The sequence below is a fragment of the Branchiostoma lanceolatum genome, chromosome 1 (genome assembly GCF_035083965.1).
Source record: "Branchiostoma lanceolatum isolate klBraLanc5 chromosome 1, klBraLanc5.hap2, whole genome shotgun sequence".
NCBI lineage: Eukaryota > Metazoa > Chordata > Leptocardii > Amphioxiformes > Branchiostomatidae > Branchiostoma > Branchiostoma lanceolatum.
Window position 1 is genome coordinate 12,255,229 of NC_089722.1, and position 26,017 is coordinate 12,281,245.

Consider the following 26,017-nt stretch of genomic DNA (forward strand, 5'->3'; position numbering starts at 1 on the left):
AGTTCACTAGTCTATTTTTAAACACACACACAGCACATCCTGACCCTCACACAATACTCACAGGCAACCCTTGCATTGAGACTGGATCTCGAGACAATAGACAACTAGTAAGACGAGTTTTTATCAAATCATTTCATATGGTACAAGGAATGATGAAAACAGTAGCAACAGCGATCATAACAGTATAACAGTATGAAACTCATCAGACATAAGGCTTTCTTGAAGTAGATTTGCAAGACAATATCACTGAAGCAAATTAATCTTCACGCTGTTGAATGTTAGATTTTATACTTAAATCATTTCTGCTTGTCACGTCAGGAAGGAAATTGAGCTTCCCTCCAAAAAAGAACATAGAGTCAAACCTGCCCGAGAAGACCACTCGGGTTAGGGGACCAATAAAATCTGGTCCGTGTGGGGTGGTCACTATAGACAGGATTCTAAATGCTTGTGTCAATGAGGAAAATTATCTAAGGGACCACCAAAAAGTGCTCACATTGGTCAGGTGATCCTATGCAGAGATGGTCACTTGTACAGGTTTGATTGTATATCAATGGCCAGGTGGTCCTTATGTAGAGGTGGGAACTTGTACGGCTGTGTTCTTATCTCCTTACTTGCCCTTTTGGGCCCAAATTATCACAACATGAAATCAAAGCAACAATCAAACATGAGGAATCGTCCACAACTCTGCATCTCCTCCTCACAGCTGTACACAGCACGAAGTTCAACGTCTCTCAGTAGCTTATTCGGAACTTCTCATGTTCCAGTTTGCTGATTGGTCTTTCGTTGTTGAACTGCGCTTTGTCGATTCTGCAGAATGGACTCCCTTTGGTGGCCAACCATTCCCTCCTACGGGGATAAATGTAGTCCTTGTTTTGATAGGATCATTTTACCTTAAAGACATGCTGTTTTAGTATGATATGGCCCAGAGATCAAGACATGTGAAATGACAGGCCATTGTTCGATACCATCCTACGTGTATAGCTCTAATAAACTTCGGCTAATCAATTGTGATTTTTCTGTCAGGTCTATTTCATGATGAGGCCCAGAAATATACAACACAAGACATGTAAAATGACAGGCCATTGATCGATACCGCCTACGGAACCAGCTCTTATAAACTAAACGTAATCAATTAAGAAATTTTCTGTCAGTTCTATTTCAAAGACGTATAAAATATTAGACTAAGGACAATGATCACGGGTATCACAAGACACAGTATAAACAGAACATGATATACTTAGTAATGTCATCTAGTGTGAAAAAAACATGCGTAGAAACATTTCGAGAGTATTTTTATAGCATAACGAATGTTTCCAAAATCTAAAAGGGAATGGAAAGCATATGTTATCTTGGTAAAAGGTTTACAGATTTCTCAGATGTGAGTGTGGAAGTCTCACATTTGCTGTACTTTGTCTGCCGGTCCCTGTACCTGCCCCACCACCGTGTCGTGGTACGTGTTCTTGACCCAGCCCACCAGGCCCAGTCTCAGGGCCTCCTGTTCCGCGTGCTGAAACACAACGTTAACGCCGTTATAATCTTCAAAGTTCAAGCGATCTAGCTAGTGTTAGTAGTCCGGCTCTTTTGAGCGTATTTGGCGCCGTTCAGTTGTACGTTTTGGAGGTACTTTATACAGACAGTCAGGTATCTGGACATGCTATGGTCACAATTTCTTAACTTAGTTAGCTCTTGTTTACTTCATTTTCTTGGTTTAGTTTACAACCTAGCGTACAGAGGAAACAAGTTGAGACGAGGATAGAGCGCAGTTTCCGATGGTCGAACTCTACAGTAATCGAACTCAAAGCATATAGCTTTGCTTCACTCACCATGCATCTTACTCACAACAGATGATAAACGGTACTCACCATTCTGAAGAAAACGCCTTTTCGTCGGGCCGCCACGGACGATAACAGGATACAACAACAGTTCGTTAAGAAATTATTCATTTGTAAATTAGAAATTCAAGATATTCTGGCATGGACGTCACTCTGAATCTTCCTGCAAAATCTAATCATCACTTCTCTATCAATGACTATGATAATAAAGTGCAGCTGGGCGGCTATTGGGCGAATCACGGTTTGCCACCATAGACGTAGGGTAACATTTGCCCTTCTCGCGGACTGACTCTCATGACCAATCATTCACCCCCATTTTTGCCGAATTTTACTATCCATAGGAAGGTATGGTGAATCACTGACTGCTACTGCTTGGTATTAAACACCCAAATTGTCTGTTATCAAGTAAGGGATTTGTAATTGCCATCCACGTCCACGTACTTCATCCTGACCCTACAGGCCATATTTGGGCACGGTGTCGCTGTTGACAACATGGCCACGCCCTCTCGACTTACCGTTTATCTTCTCCCCAGTGTCGCGTGCCATAAACCATCAGATACCGGTGGGCGTGATGTTATGTCCCCCCACTTAGAGCAATCACTACCAGCAGTACATTACAAGAGAACCTGGAGGAATTCTGCATGTTTGCAATGATTTTAACATAATTACAATTACCAACAAAGCTAAATATGATGGCATATCTTATAGTCTACGTAGTAATAGTCTTTTTAATTACCGAAAGCTTATTTTACTATGTAGCAACCAGAGTTGTACTGTATTTGACTCTAAAATGTTTGACTCTCTATAGCAATTCTTATGAATGTAACGTAAGTATCTATAAATCTTTACAACAGTGGGATTTGGTAACGTCTTTACAATATGGCAGGGAAGAAACACATGTTTTTCTTACCTGTCACCAGCCCGAAGATTTCGAAGTCCAGGGAAAACAAGTCGGCCATGCCGGTAGCGGACGGCCGGTTCACCACACTCCCGCGGTCTGTGGCCCATTCATGGCATACCACGCCCTCCCACCAGTAGCCTCCTGCGCAGACCTTCTGAGTGGCTGGCGGTTTTCTACGGCTTTTTTGATACCTTTATTAGAACACGTGAGTAATCATAAAACGGCACAAACTTTTTGGCCTCAAAAGGCCACAGAAAACCACCGGCCACCCAGAGCCGGTTACAGGTTATGCATTGTAGCACCCTTATTACTTAATGTTAGGCATTCGGGTTAGGCTTCTTTGACCATCATGTGCCGTTTTCTGGTAGATCTGATTCAATGACTGTCTATCGGTTCTGATAGTACCCCGTTTCTTGTAGTCAGCCTCCCATACGGAAGACTTGTATTTACTCAGATTTAAAGCCCAACCCGTAAGCCTGCTCAGAGGCTGCCTCTGGGCGAGTGCCATTAGTCTCCAGACATCTGTCGGAAGGAAATGGCTGGTGGCAGTGACTGGTTTAATCAAGGAGGTTTAATCAAGAGTGATTAAACCTCCTTGGTTTAATAAATTACTGTAGTTAGCCAGCTGCAAAGTTCAGATTGTCCCCTGTGATTCACGTGGAAAGGTTTCTTTGCCTCTGCTCTGATTTTACCTGGTTTCTGACTGCCGCCACCCGTACATGCGGGCATGCGAATCATCCCAGCCTCGCGCGCATGTTGATACTATCAATGCCATGCAGGGCCTTGCTTTGAGACGCCGAGTTATAGCAGGCTAATTATTACGGATGGCGACTGTCACAAACCGAGTACAGTATAATCATAACTGACTTTTGCAACCAGAACACAGCACTTCATAAGCCAATTGAGCTGAAATATGCATCAACCCGTAAGCCTGCTAAGGAATTCGAAGCTGCCACTGTTTATTCAGCATCAGAAGGAGCCTGTTAGAGACTATAGTTATCGTCGGCAGGGGGGTCATGATGACGGATACAGGCTGCCATGACCTGGTGACGTCATTCTGTCCCGTGAAGTTCAGGGCCGGGGCGTGTCAACATACAACGGTACAAACATCCTGAAATGACTTTCAACTCTTACCATGAAACGGAAAAGCTTCAAAAGCTTTCTGACATGCGTGCGGAGGTCTTGCCAAAATTGCTTTATGTCTCTTTTCATCTAAATTTACTAGTACAGCTCAGTATCATATCAGCAGATAACGTTAACGTAACTCCGCCACTATCTATTCACGTGTACCACAAGGATACTAGTAGTTAGCACAAAGGCTTTGAAATGACAAGCAGATCTTTTCATTTCTGAAAAATATACACAGCCGCGGGTGCGATGAAATATGACTGCTACAGACTTGTTCGTTGCTCTCTGAAGTCCTTTGCAGTTCCCAGTGAGTCATCAGCCAGTGAATACAAGTTGCACTAATTAAAGAGCAGAGTCTACGGTGACTTTGAAGAGCTCTTGTCAAGATGCTGATACACCTTAAGCTTTTATCGTGGATGATGATGTCTTTAGCTTTATGACTTTAGTACGATATCTTAAATCTGTCGAAGTCCAACTTGCTGATGTCTTTCTCGTTTCTGAACGTCGCTCTTTCAATCCAGGACATCGGGCTTCCGGTGAACTCTAACCAGTGTTTCCTGTGGGAGAAACACAGAGCATGATGACGGTTACTTACAGGAACTTGGATGGATTCAAAACACCTCGATAGGACTACAAATGTGCAAACATTGAGAAATGCAGACCGACCACTGATCTTTAAACTAATTTTGCAGTTCTCTCCAAGCAGGGGTTAAAGGAGGAGATAGTTATCTTCATCAACCTCAGCTAGTAGAGGTCTATTCCATGCCGTACTCTAAGGTCAGACCTGTACAAGTACAGGTGAGGAACCGTCGCGCTCCACATAAGGACCGCCAAGCCAATGTGACCACTTTTTGGTGGTCAGGGTTGACACAAATAAGAATCCTGTCTTTAGTGACCACCAGTCAACAGAAACCAGATTTTAACCGTCTACTGAGTGGTCTTCTTGGACATTTTAACTGTATCTATATTGGGGTCCCTCGAAAGTGCGAAATGGAACAAAATGGAACGAAATGGAACGAAATGGAACGAAATGGAACGAAATGGAACGAAATGGAACGAAATGGAACGAAATGGAACAAAATGGAACGAAATGGAACGAAATGGAACGAAATGGAACGAAATGGAACGAAATGGAACTAACTAAAACATATGTAACATTATGAAATGAAATACCAGTAGATAGCGAAATATAAGGAACGTTGTAACATTCACAGAAGACCGAACTTGAAGCAAATACATAATGTAACGTGGTTTATTTCTTGAATCTAATTGATTATAGTAAATACAACGTTTTTGCCGCTTTTGAGTGGCTAGATTCTTCCCTGAAAATGGGGGCGCCGCGTGCAAAGACCTCGGCCGCTCTTCCTTGATTTTATAGCAGGGAAAACAAGCAAACGGAACTGAGTATCCAAGTAAGGACTAGATTATACAGACGTTGGTGGTAACATTGCATCTCATAATTCACCAAGAGGGCATGAGGCAAGCGTAATTTCATTATTTATCCAGCGTGTTTGCGTGTTGCAAATGGAGCCCCGCATGCAAATGAACCGCCAATGTTGCCAGCGCATCGGAACTGTGCACGTGGGCGTGCTACCGACAGGTTGAATCAAACTCCGACTTCCCAGCTTTATTTACATACGGTTTTAGTCCATAACTAGTACGTAGCATATGCATATATGCGCAACAACGATTTTTATACAACCGATTGTTCGGCTGGTCGGCTGTCGGAGAATGATATGCAAATGTAGCTCTGCGCTGCGTCACCAATGTGACATTTCACACTCCATTCATTCACGGACGTGGACTGGGAACTACCTCTGGAGACATTTCTGCTTCCTTGTTCACGACAAAACAAAGGGAGGGTGTGAACGAGCAGGAAATGTCTTTCACGGTTCACACAACACGCGAATACGCTGTATAAAGAATGAAATTACTCTTGCCTCATGCCCTCTTGGTGAATTATGAGATGCAATGTTACCACCAACGTCTGTATAATCTAGTCCTTACTTCGATACTCCGTTCCGTTTGCTTGTTTTCCCTGCTATTTTCAGCAGTTCATTTGCAGATCGTTGGTAAAATCAAGGAAGAGCGGCCGAGCTAGCGCTCTTTGCACGCGGCGCCCCCATTTTCAAGGAAGAATCAAGCCACAACAACGTGGCAAAAACGTTGTATTTAATATTATCAAATAGATTCAAGAAGTAAAACACTTTATATTATGTATTTACTTCCTCTTCCGGTCTACTGTGAATGTTACAACGTTCCTTATATTTCGCTATCTACTGGTATTTCATTTCATAATGTTACATGTTTTAGTTCGTTCTATTTCGTTCCATTTCGTTCCATTTCGTCCCATTTCGTCCCATTTCGTTCCATTTCGTTCCATTTCGTTCCATTTCGTCCCATTTCGTTCTATTTCGTTCCATTTCGTTCCATTTCGCACTTTCGGGGGACCGCTATATTGGCACATGCTTCTGGACACGTGACCCAATGGACACCTGGCTCCTGTACTACAGTAGTTCAAACGGATTCGAGACTTGTGCGTCCTGACATTTCTTTGTGCGTTGACCCTTATTTTTACTTTATCATTCAAAAATGTTTCAATTATACAGAAACAAATATCATGCAAGCTTCCGTCTATCTACGCTATAGTACACCCACATTTGTTGGACTAGTTCTCGCTGTCCCTGTACCACACCTTCAACTGTACCCCGGCGGGTGTTCCTCACCCAACCTACCAGCCCCAGTCGACTGGCCTGCTCTTCTGTGTACTGAGACAAAACATCGCCTTTTAGAATAAATATCAGCGTGTTGCTAACATATAGAATAGTACAATGTTAATATCAATGTAGTAAGATGACGGTACAAAAGTGTCTACTCCTCGTTCAAAGTATATCATTGGATATTCCAAAAGAAATTTAAAGCAATTTGAGAAGTTCGGATATGTTGTGGTCGCTTGTTCTCCCAACGTACTAAGTAAAGAGCGCTAGCGAATGAATTGAATGCAATCAGAAGCTTTGTCGGTAAATGACTATGTTGACCTGTACGCATGCGCAAGCAACCGCTGTAGCTGATCTCCAAGCAGATGTAAGGATCCGGCGATTTACGTCTGTTTTTGCAAAATTTATTAGTACTGCATTCAACATTTTGCAACATTTAATTTTGTTTTGCGTCTGTATTTACAAATCTCTCAGTATTTAGTGAATGTTGAGCAATGTTGACAGTTTACAGTTCAATGTTTATAAATCTTTACATCTGCCTGGAGATTACCCCCAACAGCTCACCCTGTATACTTTGTCGTCAACGTCAATGAAATTCGCACATTTCTAAAATGTTACCACACTTTCAATCAAAAAGTTGAAAGGGAAAATATGTCCATAGACTCACCGCCCGGAAAAACACACCTGTCCAGTGTCCGTGCGGTCATGAGGGATGAAGCAGAACAAAGTAAACATTGAGACACATTGAGACAGTGACGACCCAGCCCTTTTCATCGGCTCACACGTGTTTTGACACATGCCACACTCTCCAGGCAGATGTTGGGGAGGCTAAATCGTTACGTTTTCCAAGCTGCCCTTTTTGTCAAACTGCTTATCAATTGGCCTCCTGAAAAGGGCATGTAGTAAAACTTAACGATTTCCCCAACATCTGCTGCAAGCCGGAGACTAATACGCAGTACACGGGGCAGTGTACATGCATATGATTGCCTATCCTGATGGCCCGTACATAGCTACACGTTATTGTGATATCAACACTGACGGCATGCAAGTTACAACAGCAGAGTCCCTAGCAGTTACATATGGGCTGACGTTATATGATAGTGGTACAAAAGTTGGGATACACAAATTTAATAGCACAGCCGATATTGATGTTGAAAAAGTCAGTTTTGAATTGAGTTGACATTGACCATGTCGGCCATAACACAAACATGGCCGATGATGACATGGTAGGCGGCCATGCTCGTGACGTCATGTTTTATGACAGACATGTCCGCCTCCTGATATGATTGTACCTTGCACGTTGCCGTGTATCTCGTACTCCACTGACATCAGGTTCGGCATGGCGGACCGTCGATACTGTTCTTCCTCGGCCGGCTGATCTTGGGACGCCGTCAGACCTATGAGAAGACAGACCAGCGTGGCGAAGCCGCTCACATATTTATAGTGCATGTTGAAATGCGATATGGTGTGGGGATACCCCAACACGGCCAGCTTGAGTTTGGGTCACACTGCGACTAGGAGGGCTGTATAACTATTTGCACCATTGAAAAGATTAGGGGCGAACTTTTCTTTCGGGTTTTCTTCACTTTTTATCATCTTCCTTGTGTTTGTGCTAACGTGTTTGATATGCCACATTGCGCTTATATTGTCCAAGGAAAAATTCTCATAGAAGTATAGTGGACAAAAAAGGTCCTCTGTTTAACGTTACATTTTCTTTCAGAAAAATTATGGGGATATTTTAGTAACCGTCCAACTCTAACAAAAGTTCTTTCGTAAGGGCACTGCTGACGGACTGACGATGACCGCTCATTTTGCCAGCAACTTTTGTACCTTTTTCGTGCTTTTCATGTTTAAACTTTTCCTGTGGGTGCGCGCAAATGATGAATTCTCCCTTTTGTTCTTTAGAAACTTTGTCATCCGTTCTGTACTTAATTATTTAATTTTAACAGATATCAGTGTATCACGGAACTATCGCAGACAACTTTAACTAAATTTTCCATGCTGATATTCTTAGCGGAATCCTGCTAGCAGAAACACCTAGAATGAAGTTTTGTTTGCTCAGTTCTTGCTGACTTAGATGCACTTTGATCCGTGCACAACAACTCGTGATTAGTGACTAATAGTCCGCTGATAGTACAAGCAGTAGGACATGTGATGATCAACGGTCACACACCAAAGTCTGTGCTAAACCGTTCCAAGAACGGAAATGGATACGTGCAGGATAGTGTACGTTGTGTATAGTATATACTGAACCGTCTTCAAACCGTTAAAAACACAATTTGATTATCGACACTCAAAACCTAACTCAGGCTGTGCAGGAATGAACTATCCCGATGAAAGTCTGTAACAAAGAATGGTTGTTGTTATGTAGCAGGAGATGCCATACGTTGTACCTTACATAGTTGTTGTGCAATAACGTTACGTAACTTTATGTGTAGCCAGTGAGTAGAGTCCATTCCAAGTCACAAAGAAGGTTTATGAATGATATTTGTAATAATTTTGAATCATTTCGAAGAAAAGAATATCTAAGGGACAATAGTTCGAAGTTTTTCTAAAAGATTGAAGATGAAAATTTGAATTCATTCCAATTCAATTAGTTTAGAAACACTTTGAAAGTTACTGCACAAAAATCTCTTTAATTCTAATAATTTTAATAGTTGTGAGAGTTGTTTTGCGGATTTGTGGCCTTTTACCTTTTTCATGGCTTTATTCTTTATATGGTGTTATAATATAGATAATGTTACATATATTCTGAAATTATGGTTTAGATGTGTCACAAGCTGTTATATAGTTATGACTTACTGTTATGTGGCCTTACTAGCTTACTGCTTTGCTAGACCGGCATTTCCCTTCGGAAAAATAGTCTCCTCTTGACACTTTATTGGGGCATCTTCTTAATTAAAGATCTAGAAACTTCCAGCGGTTTTCCAGTGACCAGGCAGCTTGACCGTACGGTCAAGAAATCCGCATCATGACAGTGCATTCTGTGAACACACACGTCATGGCTCGTCATGGGCCTCTTTTACGATCATGTGACTTATTCTAGCCAATGAAATTGCTTCAAACTCTGATGATGTAATGGCTGTTGTGTAACACATCCGATGTGGGGCTATTCTTTTTAAATTATTTACCCCTAATATCATAAAATATAGCGCTGTATCCAGAAACTATAACTAAATAACAACTCATTATTGAGAATTTTGACTACTAGTAATATATATCTATCACACAGGATAGTTGATATTTATGTAATAGACATAATCATATAAAAACACGTCATACAAGCGGCGGAAATTGGGGAGGGTGTTCAATTGAAATATTTGCTCAAACCTATATAAACCGTGCGCTCCTCCGACCGAGCTCAGATCAGAAATTGTTACTGCTTCTTCAGTGTAGGAACGTAACAGTTTCGTTCGTCGCTAACTTCAATCCCGATTTCATCTTTATCTTCGACAAAACTTCAACTCCAGAACCCAAGAATGGCGGTGTCTCAGGTTCGTCAGAACTTCCACGAGGACAGCGAGGCTGGCATCAACAAGCAGATCAACCTCGAGCTGTACGCCAGCTATGTCTACCATTCCATGGTGAGAACGCCTTTTTCCTTTCCCGTCGAAATTATAGCTCTAGAGGGGGGCTAAATGCCTTCAAAAAGTGGCACACTTACCAACTGCTTGACTGTATGGAGTATCTTTTTGCTATCATAACGTCACCAGCGCATTTGACAGACAAGGTTTTCACGGAAAAGTGTTTTGTGTAACTGAAAAATGTGTGTGCTCGGCCGTGGCACGCACTCGCACCGATGGCTTCCCCCCTCAAACTGACGGAAAAAGGACCTCGGGATTGCTGCTAGATGGAAACGAGAGACAGTAAAATCACAAGCTACCCATGAATGTCTGAAAATTGTAGTTTTCTTGTGTGTGTGTTTGCGGGAGGGAGGTTTTTCGTCGAACGTCCTTGAGTGCGTAGGTCAGCAAAGATGGCGGCCTTCCTTCTCCGAACCTTCGCGCGGCTGTCCCGGTTATTGGACTTCCACCCTGAAGTACAAAATCTTTTGGGCGTGGAAGCTGTGGGTGTGCACGGCAAATGGAATGGCCCAGGCTCACATGACCACAGTGCTACCCCGTACCTGTTTACCTGTTGTCACATGATAGATGACAAAGCTGTTTTTATCTTGGCTCACATGGCTTGTGATTCTACTGTCGTAAGACAAACAACTGTTGTGAAATGGTAAATATTTTTCAGTGGCGTGGCCTGCAAAGATGTGTTAACTTAAAGCCAAATAAAGGTGCTTTACATTGCCAGTCCAGCATGAAGTCAGGGAAAACACACAGAGATTCCTGATATTTTTTTTGGGTTAGAAGAAAGTCAAAAGACAACAAATTTGTAACGTTTCTGACCCTATGGGCTTGATTTACGACAATTTCTTTAAGTCTTTGATATATATGTTTGGGTAATGTGGCAAGTTTCTCTGGTTTGACATCATCACAGTGCAGAGGTATTGTTCCTAGTGAACTTAAGGTACCTGGTTGTGGTACAAAAAAAAGGCACATGTTATAGATGGTAAAGAAATTCAAATTATCCTAAATGCCAAGTAAATTTTGATAACTGGGTGAAGCCCAGTAAGGCACCTATTACTAAATAAAGAACTGTAGATCTCTTGTTGAAATAGCTATTACTATCACAAATTCACAACTGGTGTTGTTTAAGGATACATCTTGCAAAATTTGAAATGATTATATCCTTTCTTATGTTTTCCTCTCCAGGCCACCCACTTCGACCGCGATGATGTGGCTCTGCCGGGCTTTGCCAAGTTCTTCCGCCACCAGTCCGACGAGGAGCGTGAGCATGCCGAGAAGCTGATGAAGTACCAGAACATGCGTGGTGGCCGTGTGGTGCTGCAGCATGTCACCAAGCCGGACCACGACGATTGGGGCACCGGACTGGACGCCATGCAGGCCGCACTGGCGCTGGAGAAGAACGTGAACCAGTCCCTGCTGGATCTGCACAAGATCGCAGACAACTCCGGGGACCCCCAGGTCAGTCACCTCTTATGTTTGACCTCTTTGTATCAAAAGCTTAATTTAAAGAAAAATCTATTCTAACACAACTTTTGGAGTTGTTAACCCAAATTCTTCTCTGTGCTCCTAAATCTTAAGTCTAGTTATGCCACTGCACCGTTTTCCCAAGTATGAATTTCGGGCACAGAATTTTATCTTCCTATGTAAATTCATCTATGGCAATAAGTATCATGACCTTTAGTAACTGCTATTTGGCATAATAAGTAACATTGTAGAGATCTTATTTGATATTTTTGTATACAAAGTAAAGCTCTTACCAACAAGCTAATTTCAAGTAGACAAGGATCAGAGGACTGATCGAAAGCTCGTAGGTAAGAGCTTTACTTTGTGCTCAGAAATAGCGTCTAAAATCTCCAACTTTTATCTTATCATATCAAATCTGACAGTAGGTCGGCCATTAGAGTGCTCCTTTTTATACAGTATTACTATTAGAACAACTACAAAGGAGTCAGCCAGTTGACTTACACACATATACATTTGTACATTATTTAACCAATGACAATCCTTGTTGCAGATGATGGACTTCCTGGAGGGAGAGTACCTGAAGGAACAGGTGGAGTCCATCAAGCAGATCGGCGAATACGTCACCAACCTGAAGCGTGTCGGCTCCGGCCTCGGCGAGTACATCTTCGACAAGGAGACCCTCGGCGAGTAGACGGCTCCACGCGGCAGCCATGGAAGCGTACCCTTGGGCGTACCACCATCTGGCAGTTAAAGCAATGCAACGTTCCTAATTTACACTAGTAGATCCCACCCCCCATATAACAGCTCTGTGCAGTTTAGAAATGGATCCATGGTTTTGTGATGACCAAAAAAGTTTCATGTAAATTTTACAACAGTACGAACTTAGTCAACAACACTCCAAGCTGTATGCAGAACAACGGAAAAACAGTCTAACTACCAACTTTAGAACATATGAACCCAAATGTTCAATACAGACCTAGGGTTTAACACTGGTAAACAGAAGAAGTAGATAACATGATGTTAATTAGGAATGTTGCACAAGGAATAAAACAAAGCAGATCACTCGTTTGTTTGTTGGTTCTTTGTTTATGTACCTTCAATTCCTGTTGTGTTGGCACCACAACTGTTCATAACAGTAATGGAACAAAGGCTTAGAGGTCCCTTTAAAAGCAGTCCATTTTAATTTTAGGGAGCCGTCCAGTGGAATAGATATTTTTGCGTGATTATGAACAATTAAATGGTTTAAAGATAAGACACATTTTAACCACCTATCGCTTGTAAAGACCAGTTTTGATGCGCCTTGAAGGGGAAGTCAACTCCAGAGGACAGTGTTCTGCTTGCTGCTAATATTTTTCTGAATCCTAAAACACAATTGTATTGACAGCTTGACTGAACCCGGACTAGGCAGCAGTTGCATTATACAGCATCGATATTCTGCAAAACAATTAAGTCGGCGGTTATTCTGTAGGTATTTTGCTGTTTCTCCTCCGCCTCACCACCTCATAGTGCGTTGTACAACGGGATGGTAGCCTCAAGAATGCGCCCACCTTGTCATGAGAGACGTTTAAGCGTAGGAACACAGAATAGGCCGCAAAATACCGACTCATCTGACATCAATTAGGACCCCTGAGGAGAGAAATATAAAAAGGCAACCTTCACAGAAAACACGGTGAGATTCACCTGTATATTGCAAAAGAGGTTCAAGAAGTCAAGCGGGGCCACGTCCGCAACAAACAAAAAAACTACCAGGCAGCCGCATGGTCTACTATTCCCAATTGCGACTGTAATAAGAGGCCGTGCTTGTTGAAACGTCGGCATAGAAATTAACATTGGTTGTGTGTAAGCATTTGTTAATCTATCGACATACTGAAACTATTTCCGGACGCTAGCTACGAGGTTTTCGGGAAAGACACGATCCAAAGTGGTACCCTTTCGGTCGCCTAGCAGCACTGGAGGAGTGTGCTGGTTCTGTAGCGACGCCTGTCCGTTTACTACGGGAGAGCACCTGAGCAGGGTGACAGTGAAGGCAACCATCATCTGGTCTGTGCAACACAAGCTCTCACTGTCCAGGGCTTCATGGAGCCCCTTCCGCAAGCAGCCACTCATGGACTTCTTTGTGTCACACTGTAAGTGAATCAATAAAGAGTTCAGTTTATCGTACAGTGATTTATTTCCCCTGCATGCACAAACCCGCGTACGCCCGTTCGTCCTTGCTTCATCACCCCGGGACAATAACGATGGAGTGGTATCTACTTCCGGAGCAGATGTTGATTTCAAGGGGGTCAAGGTCATGACACAACACTTTTGAACAACACCCATCCAGCTGAGCCGAGGAAACAGTCTTTCTCTGTATTCTTCTTCAACACAGGTGAATTTTAAGTACATTTTGGGCAAGCAAGTTGTTTAAGCTCCGGCGTCTAATCTGTTCCTTACACGTTTGTTCTACCTCAGTGTAAGTTTGCACTCCTGAAGACCAACGAGTTGTGCCCATGGAATGTTCCACTTTTATCACTCCAACTTTGTGGGCGTTATGCTAGAGGGTAGTTATGTACAAGAAATGCGGTTTTGCCTCTAGTGTATGCAGTAATGTCTGTGACAAGTCGTCCAAGTGAAACATCTAAGTGACGTGGAACTCCTGAAATGTGTTTTTTTGGTCATTTATACGTAAAGAGTACTTAAATTGTTCCAAGCGCGACCAGTTTTGTAGGTCATCGGCCTTCTGTTTATCAGTTTATGGGTCACTAACCTTGTTGGTGGAGTGCAAGCCTGGAGCGACACAGCTGATGCTGTAGTGCGAAGGCCCATAGCAACAAGTTAGCGAGAACGAGCATGCCTTTATCATATATTGTATACTGTACTTAGAAAAGATTTTGTAGGGAGTAGTAGGGACTTGCTACGCATAAACAGTGGAAACACTGAAGAATTGGTCTAGAAAGTTTAATCTATAATCATGCTACCTACAATCATAGATGAGCTTTCATTCTAGCAATATCTGTTCTTCTAGGTGTAACCATGGCTACAAATACACGGAAGCCCGTTGCCCTGGTAACGGGAGGCGGGAGCGGCATCGGTCGTGCCACAGCCGTCAGGTTTGCTGAGCTCGGGTACAGTTGTGTGGTGGCTGATATCGACGAACAGAAGGCGAAGGAGACGCTGGGCATGCTCCAAACTCCGGGCATGGCCGTCCAGGTGGACGTTACCATGGCGACAAGCGTGGAAGCCATGGTAACCACGGCGGTTCAGCACTTCGGGCGGATCGACTGCGCCTTCAACGGCGCCGGGATCGAGGGAACTCCCGCAAGAATCGTGGATTACCAAGAAGACGAGTTTGATCGCGTAATGGGCGTGAACACCAAGGGCGTGTGGCTGTGTCTCAAATACGAGATCGCCCAGATGCTGCAGCAGGAGCCCGTCATGAGCGACCCGGCTAGATGGGCCGACAAGCCGGACGTGTGTCGCTTCCGCGGGGTGCGGGGCAGTATCGTCAACGCCAGCAGCCGTTCGGGCCTGGGCCCCATGCCTTACAACTCTCCCTACTGCGCGTCCAAGTGGGCCGTCCTGGGTCTCACCGAGACAGCCGCAGTGGAGTACGCCAAGGAAGGGATACGGGTGAACGCCGTCTGCCCAGCACTCACTGCTACGTCTATGCGGGATCGACTGAGGGAAAAGTTGCCTTCCGACTTTATGGCGAAGCTGGACGCCATGGGCCCTGTTGGCCGCGTAGCAGCGCCGGATGAGGTTGCGGAGGCCGTGTGCTGGCAGCGACGCCTGTCCATTCACTACGGGAGAACACTTGAAAATCACAGGTGGACTTTGAAGCTGTCGCTCCAGTTAGTTACCACCTCAAGCACGCTTGTTCACTCTTGCTAAACAACACTGCAAAAACTCTTCAACCGTTTGTTGAACGAGTGAAATGGAGCTGACTGTAACTAGAACATTGAAGCTCATGATATCAACCATCTATGATGTCTACCTATCTAATATCTTACTCTATCGCTTCGGAGCAAAAACAGATTTTTTTCTATATATCGTCTGACAAAACGATCGAGTCCATGGTCACGCAGGACACATTGCGGGTGTGCCCGCACGCTTAACGGCCGTACGAAATGTCGAAGTTTCCAAACTCCAGTCGGGCGATGCTCTTCTCGTCGAACGACGCTCCTTCAATTCTCGACATCGGACTCCCGACATGCTGCAGCCAGTGCTTCCTGTGGAGGGGAGACAACAGGACAAAAAGCTAACAAGAAGACTGCTAGCCCGGTGCCATTCATCCTAGTTAGTTTTCCGCGGCTCCCAAACAAACATGTATCCCTGGCCGCTTACCAACTTGGTTGTGAGAATGCAAATGGGATCCACAGAAAACTTGATAGGATGGCACCCAGGCTGGAATACTAAAGCAGGACGGTCGAAATTTCAATGCGCTTTCTTACTGTGTTTCATCAAGTTTAAGCTTTAAATTTGTACTAGACAGAATAGTAAATTTGACTTGACATTTCTTTATCTTTTGTTTATGTCTTACGAAATGAAATTCCATTTTCTCTTATCATCACGTAAAATATGCTCACATTTGGTTGATAGCGTCCCTGGGCCCCTGCACGATCCCTGCCACTGTGCCGTGCCGGGTGTTTTTAACCCAGCCCACCAGCTTCAGCCGCCGGGCTTGTTTCCGGGTATTCTGCAGGGATGGGAAGAATCTTGTGTTTATCTTAAAAATACTTTACTTACTTGCGTCCATTGGACTCCGTTGTGTTTATCTATTTGACATATTTAATCGGTATACTGAATCGGTTTGATTTTTTTCGGGAGGAACATACAAACATGCTAGAAAAGGACACAATAAGAGTATACTCAGACTAATGTTTTATTTCTCCCACAAAACTGACGTCACGCTATATGTTGTGTTCCAGTTTGAAAGACATGTATTCCAATCTTTGGTACACAGATGTTTCTGTAAATACGGTTCGAATTCTCTGTTTAGAGTACTCTATTATGATTATTCCACGTTAGTCGCTGCGAAATTAAAACAAGTTGGATCATCACCAGGATCAACTTGAAAATAATACCCACATCTCATGATCAATTAAGCATAAAATTTCTCAGGTAAGACAAATTCAAAAGTGCAGCATATGAAATGAATATACTCACATCACGAAAGAAGACACCTAGTTGATGTGTTGTTGAGCAGATCACGTGGTATAGATGACGCACAAGAAAACAAACAAACAAGCAAACAAACAGTCACAATCTGTATAGAATGAAGACACTACAAATTATGTGTCAGGGTCCTGACACTGACGGTAACGTCAGTATCTCTAACCAAGGAGGTTTAAATGCTCCTTGCTCTAACTGTAACATTATACACTATGTTAAACGTTAACAAAAATGTTGCCAGTTGTCTTTCATATGACGTTTAAAACTGCACTGCATGTCCAAAAACAAGCTGACAAGCAGGGGTTCGAATTTTGGGCTTCCAGGGAAGAGACCAGCGTTGACGGTTTACCTTGAACTTCACCGTAGATTTCGTATTCGACCGAGACTAAGTCAGTCATGGCGCCGTCAGACTGGACCCCCTGAAGACAACACAACGTCACAGCCGCAACGACAGATAAATATAGAATAGACCGAGACATGGCTGGAATGTAAGTCATACTGCAGTGTATCTTTTCCTGCACTTTGGTTATTATTCACTAGGTGACGCTTATGGTATTATCGTCATGTGCAATTTTCCTGCACCAAAAGGTGAAAATGCTAGAAAACGAAGAAAAATCTGCCAACACAATTAAGATCTATCAGTCAGTACTGGCATTACGGTGTTAGGGTATGATCATTCAGAATACGTGAAAAATTTCTGTCATTGCACAAACGCCCCTTGAAATCAATAACGTTGTTAATGGTATAGTCTAATATCATGCGCGTGCGTACTAAATTCGAGCGCCATTTTCGGATGTCAACAAAGATGGCCTATCAACCTGTCCAGGTTTTCGCCTCCCTGGCCACGAAAGACCGCGACAAGAAGACAAGAAACGTGGACGAAAACGAAGAGAACATTCGGAAGGTTGTGAGGAAGAATGAAGTCGAGGTTTCGGCGACGGGAGAGCTTTCTCTGCCGCCCGATCGCGCCAGGTAGGAAGCAAGGGGGAGGGGGGCAACTTAGAGGAGAGAAACCGGAAAAGAATATATAATTTGTTGCAGTGAAGATAACACGCATATTAACTAGTTTACCAATAGTAGCTGTAAATTTACTGTGTGAGATAGATTAAAGCAGGTCCATAGTTCTTTTTTAAAGAATTGAATTAACGCCTTCATTGCTTTGTCACCACAGTTATGCAACATAATATTTTGGTTGTCTGATATAAATTGATTTCCGCGTCGGACAGGAAAAATATAATTTCTGTCAGCTTCCGCCCTTTCCACGACTCTTGCTAATCAATGCAAAAGGCTACAAGCAAAATGCGCTCTCTAAGAATTTCCATTGCTAAATCACATGACTATATAAAACTGTATATGATATTACATGAAATATTAAATCCTACAGAGTGACGGTTGTAGTGAGCAGTAAGAAGGAAGCCGTGCTGGAGGCTAAAACCAGCGTCCAGAGACGGCTGGACTACATCCTACAGGTGCTGCAGACTCACCGTGTCAAGGTCAGGGACATGGCAGCTTTCTTCTAAGCTGCCGTGACTGTTCTTCTTCTTCGTTACTGCTTAGCCTCATATCTGAGATTGCTTCTTTTGCTTACACTTACAGTCTTATACATAATGTTTAGCCCTGATGTATAAGACTGTAAGCAAAAGAAGCTCTCCAACATAATCGCCACCGCTATCTTCTTCGGATCCTGTTATAATATCCAAGCAGATGAATAGATATTGGGTTATTTTGTCAGTCTTTTGTGACCTTTTCTGTGTTTCTACATCCATCTCTAGTGGTGCACACTCTCTTGGGGCTACCCTCTCTGGGAGCCAGTGAAGAGTTAAAAAGGTGCACTGCTAGATGGACATGGTTAAAACATTCTGGGACTGAGCTGGATCCTTACATCTGCTTGAAGATTACATCTTTATCCTCCCAATTAAAACTAAAGTTACAGCTACGGACAACTGCAGCTACATGCATGTACTTATACAAATTTACATCAAAAATTATGTCACACATTATATGACACACAGCCACTGCATTGTACAAAGGTAAATAGTTCATGTTTTTCTTAAAGCATCATGCTTGACCTCCTTTGAAATGGTTGATATTCAATTATTTTCTTTTCTGTGTCCTGACTCTACCAGGAAGGTGATACCCAGATCTCCAAGGTGATCCAGAGAGTGGACGGACTGTACCACATGGAGGGGGAGGTCAGGGTGGTGTTTGTGGACTTCCTGAAGTGCCAGGGCGTGTGTAACTTCCTGGTGGAGAAGATGGACGAGACGGTCGTCGTGGCAACCCCGGAGTTCTTCCACAGTCCGCAGAGGTTGGAGGAGCTCAGGTGAGATATCCTTGACACAGCCTCAGAAGTCAGTAATATGATGAGTAGCATGCATGGTCCAGGGTGGTTGGTAACACTTCAAACATGTTTTGAGCAGTAAGTTAAAGCTGTGTAAGAATGGTTCTGTAACAATTGAGCCAGGCACACCGGTATTGACCACTAGTCTTTTGTTGATGAGTGTGATGGGATCTTAAAGATGCCTGAGGTGTGGCTCTCCTCAAACAAATTGGGACTCTACCTTTACTTCACATCAAAAAGAATGTTCCTAACCAAAGCTAGGTACTCATTTTCAACCGAGTAGAGTGATGTGATTGGTGTTAAGTGCCTTTCCCAAGGTAACAACAATCACAATTTATTTGTTTAAGATACTTTACTCAAAAAGGTTTTGTTTCTCTCTCTCAGACGACAAGCTTGTCTCCTGGCAGTCAGAAATGCACGACAAAAAGCGGTGGAAGTCACCCGGCTGCTCCGTTCCTCCGTGGGTCAGCCAATCAGCATCAAGGAAGAGAGCTGTCGGGAGTGGGAGGGGCCGCCGGTTCAGGGACAGTCACATGACCAAGATAAGCCAATGACGTACCAGGAGAGAATTGCTATGGCAACAGTGACTGTTCAGGCCAAGGTGTTTGCTAGTTTTGAGCTGAAGCCAAAGGAGAAGGGAAGAGCTCCCTCTGGGGGGAGATAGCAGCACTGCTTCTTGATTCAAGACTCTTCTTTTATGATTGAATGGAGCTGATAAATCAGGGCAGAAAATACTGTGTCTTTTGCCTAAAATTAATTGTAAAAGACACAGGACTGTGTATAAAGGTAGCAGAATCTAGGGCCCTGACCGTGCCACATAGAGGAACATTACTGAGACTGAGAGGAGCAAGAGGCCAGTCGCTGGCATTGGCACTTAAGCATGTAGGCACCTAAAAGATATGGTTGGACTTGGGAGACGTTTTGCCTGTGTTCAAGACGGTTTGATATTTATTAAGCGATTTTCCAGGTGGAAAAGTGTAGAAGTGCCAAAAATTGTCAGTAAGTGTAAGAGACAGGGCAGGTGACTTGATATCCCGTAAAACAGCCATATCAGAACTGCTAGCAATTTGCAAAAGTGTAAATATTTCTACTGTAGTGATGTGATTACTTACACACGTGTCAAATGGTGCTTTGGAAAAAAAAATGATGGATAAAAGAAGCACAGAGAAAAATTCAAAATATACATCAGGTTTTTTTATAGAAAAATTGAATAAGAATCACACACAGGCGAGGGAGCGAATTCTATGTATGTATTTATGGAAGAATCGATTGCTGAGTGGAGGCTGTATATCAAGCTAAAATCTGAATTCAACAAGGGGGCTTGGCTGAAACAAGAGGGCACAGCGCCCCTCTTTCCTGATTAAGATGAACTCCTGTACATTATGAGGTTCATAGAAGGATGGAAGACACCTCAGTTTCTAATTAATCGAAGCATGTTTAGTGCAGGAAAAATGGATGCATTGAAGTAAACTGTTGTCTGATGTTCGTCTTTTAAATTCTTCCAAAGATCCAAATCTTTGTCTCATGACAGAAGTATAATGATTAGCAATGATGTAATCAGCTGTTGTGTATCAAAAGTTGGATATCTGTTTTCTACAAGAGTGCTTCTCTTCTTGTCACTACTTCTCTCAACAGTACTACTAGAGCATTGTTGAGGAGAGTCCTTGGTACTACCGGGGTAATTAAAGTTGGTAGTGTCTTTTTCACTGACAGTAACCCACTGTACCCACATGTATCCAGAAACAGGCATTATGATTTACTCCAGTGTATCTTGATGTCTACAGCATCTTAATTCACAGCTTTAATAAGTTGTTAATGCTTAATAGTTCTTTTTTTTTTTCCATCATTTGCCACTCATTGTATTTATAGGACTTGAAATACATTGTGCTGGGTGCATTTGCACTCTTCCTTAAAACAAATTTTTAACCTTTTCCTAAAAATGAATTTTGACCCTGAATATCAATATTGCGTTGTCATTTGCACCAATTCTTCTGGTCAATGCTATTCAAGGAGTTATGTGAATAAAGAAATGAATGAAGAAATATATACTAATATAGCATAAAGACTTGAACAGTATATATAACACTAGAGTTCCACGACCTCATACCTTCGCCAATTGATTTTTGACTGACGTATCATGAGTGTTTCTCATCGATTATAAATCATACCAGTTGGTCATCTTTTCTACCAAATGACAGAAGTTAAAACACTGAAAACGGACAGTGACACATTATCTATGACTATGGATTACATTGGGACCAGCTAAAACTATCATACTAGGGTATCATACAACCGTTCAGGGAGGAAGAAAGAGGTAACGGAATAGATGTGAGGATGATATCAGATAATGGACAGGCATGACACAAAGTGAAACATTAAGAAAACCAGAAAATCGAGAAGGATGGAGACAACTGTTTGCCGCTTCGGTGGTGCCCCAACGTTACAATAGTTAGACTAAGGATGGAACTGAATTGAGTTGGTTTCACTTGTAGTCTGTCTGACGTAATTAGTTTTTAGGAAAATCAATCATTCGCGAGCATCAGGAACTGATGCATAGCGGCTACAGATATGCGTAGCTAGGTCACGCCATGTTTGTCTACTCTCGGCGTAGACCCCCCCGTCTGTTCTGGTGATCCCCAGCCCATGGAGTGTGTTGAAGATCTGGTCTTCCTATCTCCAGGGCGACCTCTTGACTTGGGCGTTTCCATGCCGGGTTAGGTTCCAATGAAGTCAGTTTGATGACGTCCTGAGTAGGAAACGCCCTGGAGACGTGACCCAGGAAGATCATCTGTTGCTTGGCGATTTTACAACAAACCGGCTGTTTCGTTGGAAATTAAGTCATCCCATCGGATGCATTCAATCTTTCTCAAGCACTGAGAGTCGAAGGCATCTAGTTTGCGTGCTAGTGGCTGTGTAAGGGTCAATGTCCAGAGTGTAACTTGGTGGATCTTGAGAGGTGTTTACAGCGCCACACACGATCCAAAGAGGCAAAAGCAGCTGAGGCTATTCCCAATCTTCGCTTTATGTCTTGTTCGGACTTACAGTCAGATGTGATGAGACTTCACTTTTAGGAAAATGAAAGTTAAAACTTTGATGCAATAAAACCTTGAATCACCATACTGCACACCTTCTCCTGGGTTCTAGCTGATTCTGTACTTGTACCTAATTATCTCAACTGGGCACTCCTGAGCTGCGATACCTTCACCCTTCACTATGCGGCGCTTCAGCATGGTCGTGTCACGGTCAGGTGCAGCCCGATTGTGACGGTGGATGGAGGTCAGCGGCTGCAGTACCTGCACTTGTCACTGGGCGGCGCTTTATTAACACCGTGTTACGTTCAGGTGTGGCCCGTTGAGTTTACGAATATGAATAGATGTAGCTGTGTTCAAGATCGGAGGAGAATGTAGGTTAGTACACAGGCGACAGAACGTTAGAAAAAAGTCCAAGAGAAACGTTTTAGAGTTAGCTTTCATACTAAATGAGAGTCATCTGCAAACGTGTTTGACAGTACGTCAAACATACCGCGACGTTATGTGTGTTTCAGGTACCATAGTGAACTTAAGGTTAAAGGTCCGGTCAGAAAGTTCAGGTTTGTTGACATTAAGCCCAGGTGATTCCGCAGACGTGTGTTACCTGTGCACGTCTCAGACAGGATTTCTCGATTCCGTGGCTTTTCGGTGCAAGTTTAGAGGACCAGGTATGCAGGTATGTATCTTGTTGTTCCGGTTATGTCGATGCATCGAGAGTTATGCAATGCTTATTTTGTATGTTCAGAGCGATTAATTTGTGGTTGTCCGACCTAACGTTTCAATGATGTGCAGCGCCTTTTTGATACCAGAACAGTTACTGGCTCGTTTCGTAGATATATCTTGAGGAAGGTGAAAGGAATTTGTTGTTCTTCTTCTGTTGTTGTTATTGTTCTATCATCATCATCTGGTCGTGAAGGTGTCACGGATGTTTGATGTTTAATTGTTGTCTAATGTCAGTAGTAAATGATGTATAAAACTATGGTAAGGTGAGTTATTGTTCCTTTCCCCAGTTTCTGCAGTGCTGGTCGCCGAGCTTGTCTGGGTGAACCCACGACCAGAGCCTAGCCGGCATCTTCCTTCTGCTGGGGGGACCGGTGCAGAAGTTCGAAGAATCACAGAGCCGACATCTTCCTCCTGCTGCGGGGACCAGTGCAGAAGCTCATCGGAGTCCATTTTACAGATATAAAAACATAGAAATACCATATTTCTATGATCTTACAACTGTAAAATGAATTCCCATGAGCTTCTTACGGTATAAATATATCTGTCACTATTTCTTATGGAAACTTGAATATGGGTAATTTGGAAAAAATTCTGTAAAGAAGTACTGTAAAATCTTCATAATTTACCAGAATGATAATAGATATATTCAACCTTAATGACGATCACCTGTGTTACAGAAGCTCATCAACATAATTTACCCAAATGGTCTATTTTGTGTCTGGACCACAAGTGAAATATACATCCTGTGGAAGTAGTGTATCTTAAATTGGCAAGAATCATAGTGTACACTGTAAACTTTCATGAGTAAACCATGTGCATATCTGCATATCTAAAGGATTACAATAAGCCAGTGACAGAATGATGTGTTAAATAGATAAAAATATTTTGTATCTTTTGGTAAGTAGAGTTATCCGTTCTGCTGTTATTGTTAGAAACCTAGCAAGGTGGCCATGCTTTGCATGCATCTGTAATCAACTTATGTGTATTCAGTAAACTTTTGGATGTTGAGGTGTAGAAGCGTTACAAATAACAAAATATTTAATATTAACTGAAATAAGGTTTGTTTTTTTATCTTACGTGATAGTGTGAATGCATATAAGCAGGAGAGAGTTCGTTTCAATGTACACTTTGGACGTTGTTCCTTTGTCAGATTTCTGGCAGTAGCATTTATGACAGAATGAGATTCAGTAGATGTGTTTTTATTACCTCCTTTTCTTGTTTATGTCTAAAGTATTGAATAAAGAATACTTTTCTTTGAACTGTTTATTTGTTTTTGCTTAAATATATTTTTGTATCCTCACGTCAGCTACTGGGCCTCCGGAGTTTGCCTACAATCAAATTGATTGATAGATGTCCTGACCAATCTCAATAGTTTCTCGATAAGTCAACTATTACATTCATATGAATTACACTCACCTGTGTTACAGGTGTTCATGAACATAATTTACCCAAATGGCCTTTTTGGTGTCCAAACCACGAACGAAAGATACTTGCTCTTAAGGTAGTGTAAAGATTTGCGGGGGTGTAGGTGGGGCTGGGGAAACCAAACAAGGGTTTGCAATAACGAATTAGAATTTCAGTCAATATTAAACCTTGCATCGAGGGGAGGGCAAGAAGGGTCTGGGAAATTGTGGGAAAATAAACTCATAACGACGAAAGTTTACAATATTTGTGTTTTTTCGCTGTAACTCTTTCGCAATGCGACATCGTGTTACGTGACGTCTTGCGACACAGCTTGGCGTGGCCAGACCGGCCTTAAAGGGCACCACGGAGGGCCCCAGTTTTTTGAGACACTAAGTTCCCAGATAGAGAACTAGTGATCTCCTAAGCCATAGGACAGCTCAGCTCAGCAGTCCAAGGCTCGCACATGCCATCCCAAGTGGGCTGGCATCGTCTCCCACAACGTGGGGTCTGTCGTTCCAATCAAGGAACGACATAACTCGAATTTATCTGGCCTGAAGCCCAGAGTAGCTCTGTAGAATTTTCATTTGTGGTCCAATAACTGAAACGTTTGAAAGAGTACGTTTGACCCCAATATACGGGTTAATCTATATATGTTTGGACATCTTTGAAATCAAGAATACATATAATGTTTTTACGTATAACGATCATGCCTGTTGTTGTCCTGCTCCGATATATAACTTAATCTAGAGTAGACATAGCCATTTGGGTAAATTATGATAATACACCTTAATGGCATATTAGTTTTGGGTGAATTCACCTCAATTTGAGTTGGTTCTGGCGGGTTACACAGGGCCATACTTCAAGGTTTTAAGTCACGGCCCAGTCTTCCATACATGTCGCAAAAGAAATCCATCTTTTAAGGTAGCATCTAGAGCTAGAGGAAAACTTCAAACTGTTTTTCTTATATCCTGAAGGCTCGAATCTTCCCTTCATCAATAGCAATGCTAACTTTTTTCTACCTGTGTGCTCAGTTTTCATTCATATGGTAATGTACCTGACGATGCATAATTAGTATTCGATTATGCAAAGCATCAATCAAGCTATCTACATACCATAAATCAAGACGATCCCGTCGACCCCATTTCTAGTTATTCATGTCCGAAGGTCAAGTAAATCAAAACACCCACTGCAGTTCCAAACAAGCCGCAAGGGGGCCCAAACGTACACAACTTACTTTATGTGGCATGAACTATCTTCGGCCTTCTCGAAAACTCACTACTTTTCGCACAAACCATGCTTAACAAAGTAGAAGTGGCATGTCAGGCCATCGGCTTATATCTAAACCCATCCAAAACGAAATATATGCATTTGAACCCTACATCTTCCGAGCGCCTAACTACATCTGACGGCTCTGAAATCGAGTGTGTAGCTGACTTCAAGTATTTAGGGGGCTATACTGATTCAGGGAGAGATATGGAGCGCAGGATTGCTCAAGCTTGGAGTTCTCTCCATTCTCTACAAAAGATATGGAAAGCTCCTATTGGAAAACAGACAAAAACTTAAGTGTTTAAAGCTTGTACCGAGACCATCCTACTTTACAGCTCTGAGTCATGGGCCATGAGTACAGCGCAGAGTAAGAAACTAGATGGTACATACACAAGAATGCTAAGAATGGTGTACAATGTATCTTGGAGAAGTCATCTAACAAATAAGCAACTGTATGGTTCTCTGCCACCCATTTCGTCAGTT

General features: G+C 42.7%; 6 protein-coding genes across 10 annotated transcripts; 3 read left to right on the plus strand and 3 right to left on the minus strand.

Moving 5' to 3' along the window:
- Window positions 1–101: 101 nt before the first annotated feature.
- On the minus strand, window positions 102–3,938 carry LOC136435060 (acylphosphatase-2-like). Of its 2 annotated transcripts, none has more exons than XM_066428245.1 (4): window positions 2,743–3,938; window positions 1,863–1,879; window positions 1,398–1,507; window positions 102–846 (listed from the first exon to the last, which is right to left on the minus strand). In XM_066428245.1, the coding sequence occupies exons 1-4, from the start codon at window positions 2,789–2,791 to the stop codon at window positions 732–734; spliced, it is 291 nt and encodes a 96-aa protein (XP_066284342.1). In that variant the 5' UTR covers window positions 2,792–3,938; the 3' UTR covers window positions 102–731. The 2 variants fall into 2 exon arrangements, with proteins under 2 accessions (XP_066284342.1, XP_066284351.1); XM_066428254.1 differs by lacking the exon at window positions 2,743–3,938 and adding an exon at window positions 2,348–2,735.
- A 122-nt stretch (window positions 3,939–4,060) lies between these two features.
- Window positions 4,061–9,632, minus strand: LOC136435012 (acylphosphatase-2-like). Of its 3 annotated transcripts, XM_066428191.1 has the most exons (5): window positions 9,381–9,632; window positions 7,871–7,975; window positions 7,246–7,262; window positions 6,520–6,629; window positions 4,061–4,418 (listed from the first exon to the last, which is right to left on the minus strand). In XM_066428191.1, exons 2-5 carry the CDS (start codon window positions 7,917–7,919, stop codon window positions 4,304–4,306), a joined length of 291 nt encoding a protein of 96 aa, XP_066284288.1. In that variant the 5' UTR covers window positions 7,920–7,975; window positions 9,381–9,632; the 3' UTR covers window positions 4,061–4,303. The 3 variants fall into 3 exon arrangements, with proteins under 3 accessions (XP_066284288.1, XP_066284280.1, XP_066284295.1); XM_066428183.1 differs by lacking the exon at window positions 9,381–9,632 and having other exon boundaries at window positions 7,871–8,102; XM_066428198.1 differs by lacking the exon at window positions 9,381–9,632 and having other exon boundaries at window positions 4,224–4,418; window positions 6,557–6,629; window positions 7,871–9,221.
- Window positions 9,633–9,726: 94 nt separating this feature from the next.
- On the plus strand, window positions 9,727–12,682 carry LOC136435004 (soma ferritin-like). Its single transcript, XM_066428171.1, has 3 exons — window positions 9,727–10,162; window positions 11,342–11,614; window positions 12,171–12,682. Exons 1-3 carry the CDS (start codon window positions 10,058–10,060, stop codon window positions 12,309–12,311), a joined length of 519 nt encoding a protein of 172 aa, XP_066284268.1. The 5' UTR covers window positions 9,727–10,057; the 3' UTR covers window positions 12,312–12,682.
- Window positions 12,401–17,270, minus strand: LOC136435042 (acylphosphatase-2-like). The gene is made up of 4 exons (XM_066428223.1): window positions 17,121–17,270; window positions 16,766–16,782; window positions 16,186–16,295; window positions 12,401–15,828 (listed from the first exon to the last, which is right to left on the minus strand). Exons 1-4 carry the CDS (start codon window positions 17,266–17,268, stop codon window positions 15,711–15,713), a joined length of 393 nt encoding a protein of 130 aa, XP_066284320.1. The 5' UTR covers window positions 17,269–17,270; the 3' UTR covers window positions 12,401–15,710.
- Window positions 14,633–16,680, plus strand: LOC136434987 (uncharacterized). Its single transcript, XM_066428136.1, has one exon. It carries the CDS (start codon window positions 14,633–14,635, stop codon window positions 15,488–15,490), a length of 858 nt encoding a protein of 285 aa, XP_066284233.1. The 3' UTR covers window positions 15,491–16,680.
- A 257-nt stretch (window positions 17,271–17,527) lies between the features above and the next one.
- LOC136434992 (interleukin-1 receptor-associated kinase 1-binding protein 1-like) lies at window positions 17,528–24,123 on the plus strand. Of its 2 annotated transcripts, none has more exons than XM_066428149.1 (5): window positions 17,528–17,743; window positions 18,156–18,264; window positions 18,898–19,094; window positions 19,497–22,817; window positions 23,152–24,123. In XM_066428149.1, exons 1-4 carry the CDS (start codon window positions 17,529–17,531, stop codon window positions 19,774–19,776), a joined length of 801 nt encoding a protein of 266 aa, XP_066284246.1. In that variant the 5' UTR covers window position 17,528; the 3' UTR covers window positions 19,777–22,817; window positions 23,152–24,123. The 2 variants fall into 2 exon arrangements, with proteins under 2 accessions (XP_066284246.1, XP_066284254.1); XM_066428157.1 differs by having other exon boundaries at window positions 19,497–22,809.
- Window positions 24,124–26,017: the final 1,894 nt, after the last annotated feature.

Coding starts and splice junctions, on each gene's coding strand:
- LOC136435060 (XM_066428245.1), bottom strand. CDS start 2,791: ATGGCCGACTTGTTTTCCCTGGACTTCGAAATCTTCGGGCTGGTGACA. Junction 847..1,397: donor GCAGACAAAGTACAGCAAAT/GTGAGACTTCCA, acceptor TTATCCCCGTAG/GAGGGAATGGTTGGCCACCA.
- LOC136435012 (XM_066428183.1), bottom strand. CDS start 8,027: ATGCACTATAAATATGTGAGCGGCTTCGCCACGCTGGTCTGTCTTCTC. Junction 4,419..6,519: donor CGAGAACTAGTCCAACAAAT/GTGGGTGTACTA, acceptor TTTCTCCCACAG/GAAACACTGGTTAGAGTTCA.
- LOC136435004 (XM_066428171.1), top strand. CDS start 10,058: ATGGCGGTGTCTCAGGTTCGTCAGAACTTCCACGAGGACAGCGAGGCT. Junction 10,163..11,341: donor GCTATGTCTACCATTCCATG/GTGAGAACGCCT, acceptor TTTCCTCTCCAG/GCCACCCACTTCGACCGCGA. Junction 11,615..12,170: donor ACAACTCCGGGGACCCCCAG/GTCAGTCACCTC, acceptor TCCTTGTTGCAG/ATGATGGACTTCCTGGAGGG.
- LOC136434987 (XM_066428136.1), top strand. CDS start 14,633: ATGGCTACAAATACACGGAAGCCCGTTGCCCTGGTAACGGGAGGCGGG.
- LOC136435042 (XM_066428223.1), bottom strand. CDS start 17,268: ATGACTTACATTCCAGCCATGTCTCGGTCTATTCTATATTTATCTGTC. Junction 15,829..16,185: donor AGGGACGCTATCAACCAAAT/GTGAGCATATTT, acceptor TCCCCTCCACAG/GAAGCACTGGCTGCAGCATG.
- LOC136434992 (XM_066428149.1), top strand. CDS start 17,529: ATGCGCGTGCGTACTAAATTCGAGCGCCATTTTCGGATGTCAACAAAG. Junction 18,265..18,897: donor TGCAGACTCACCGTGTCAAG/GTCAGGGACATG, acceptor TGACTCTACCAG/GAAGGTGATACCCAGATCTC. Junction 19,095..19,496: donor CAGAGGTTGGAGGAGCTCAG/GTGAGATATCCT, acceptor TCTCTCTCTCAG/ACGACAAGCTTGTCTCCTGG.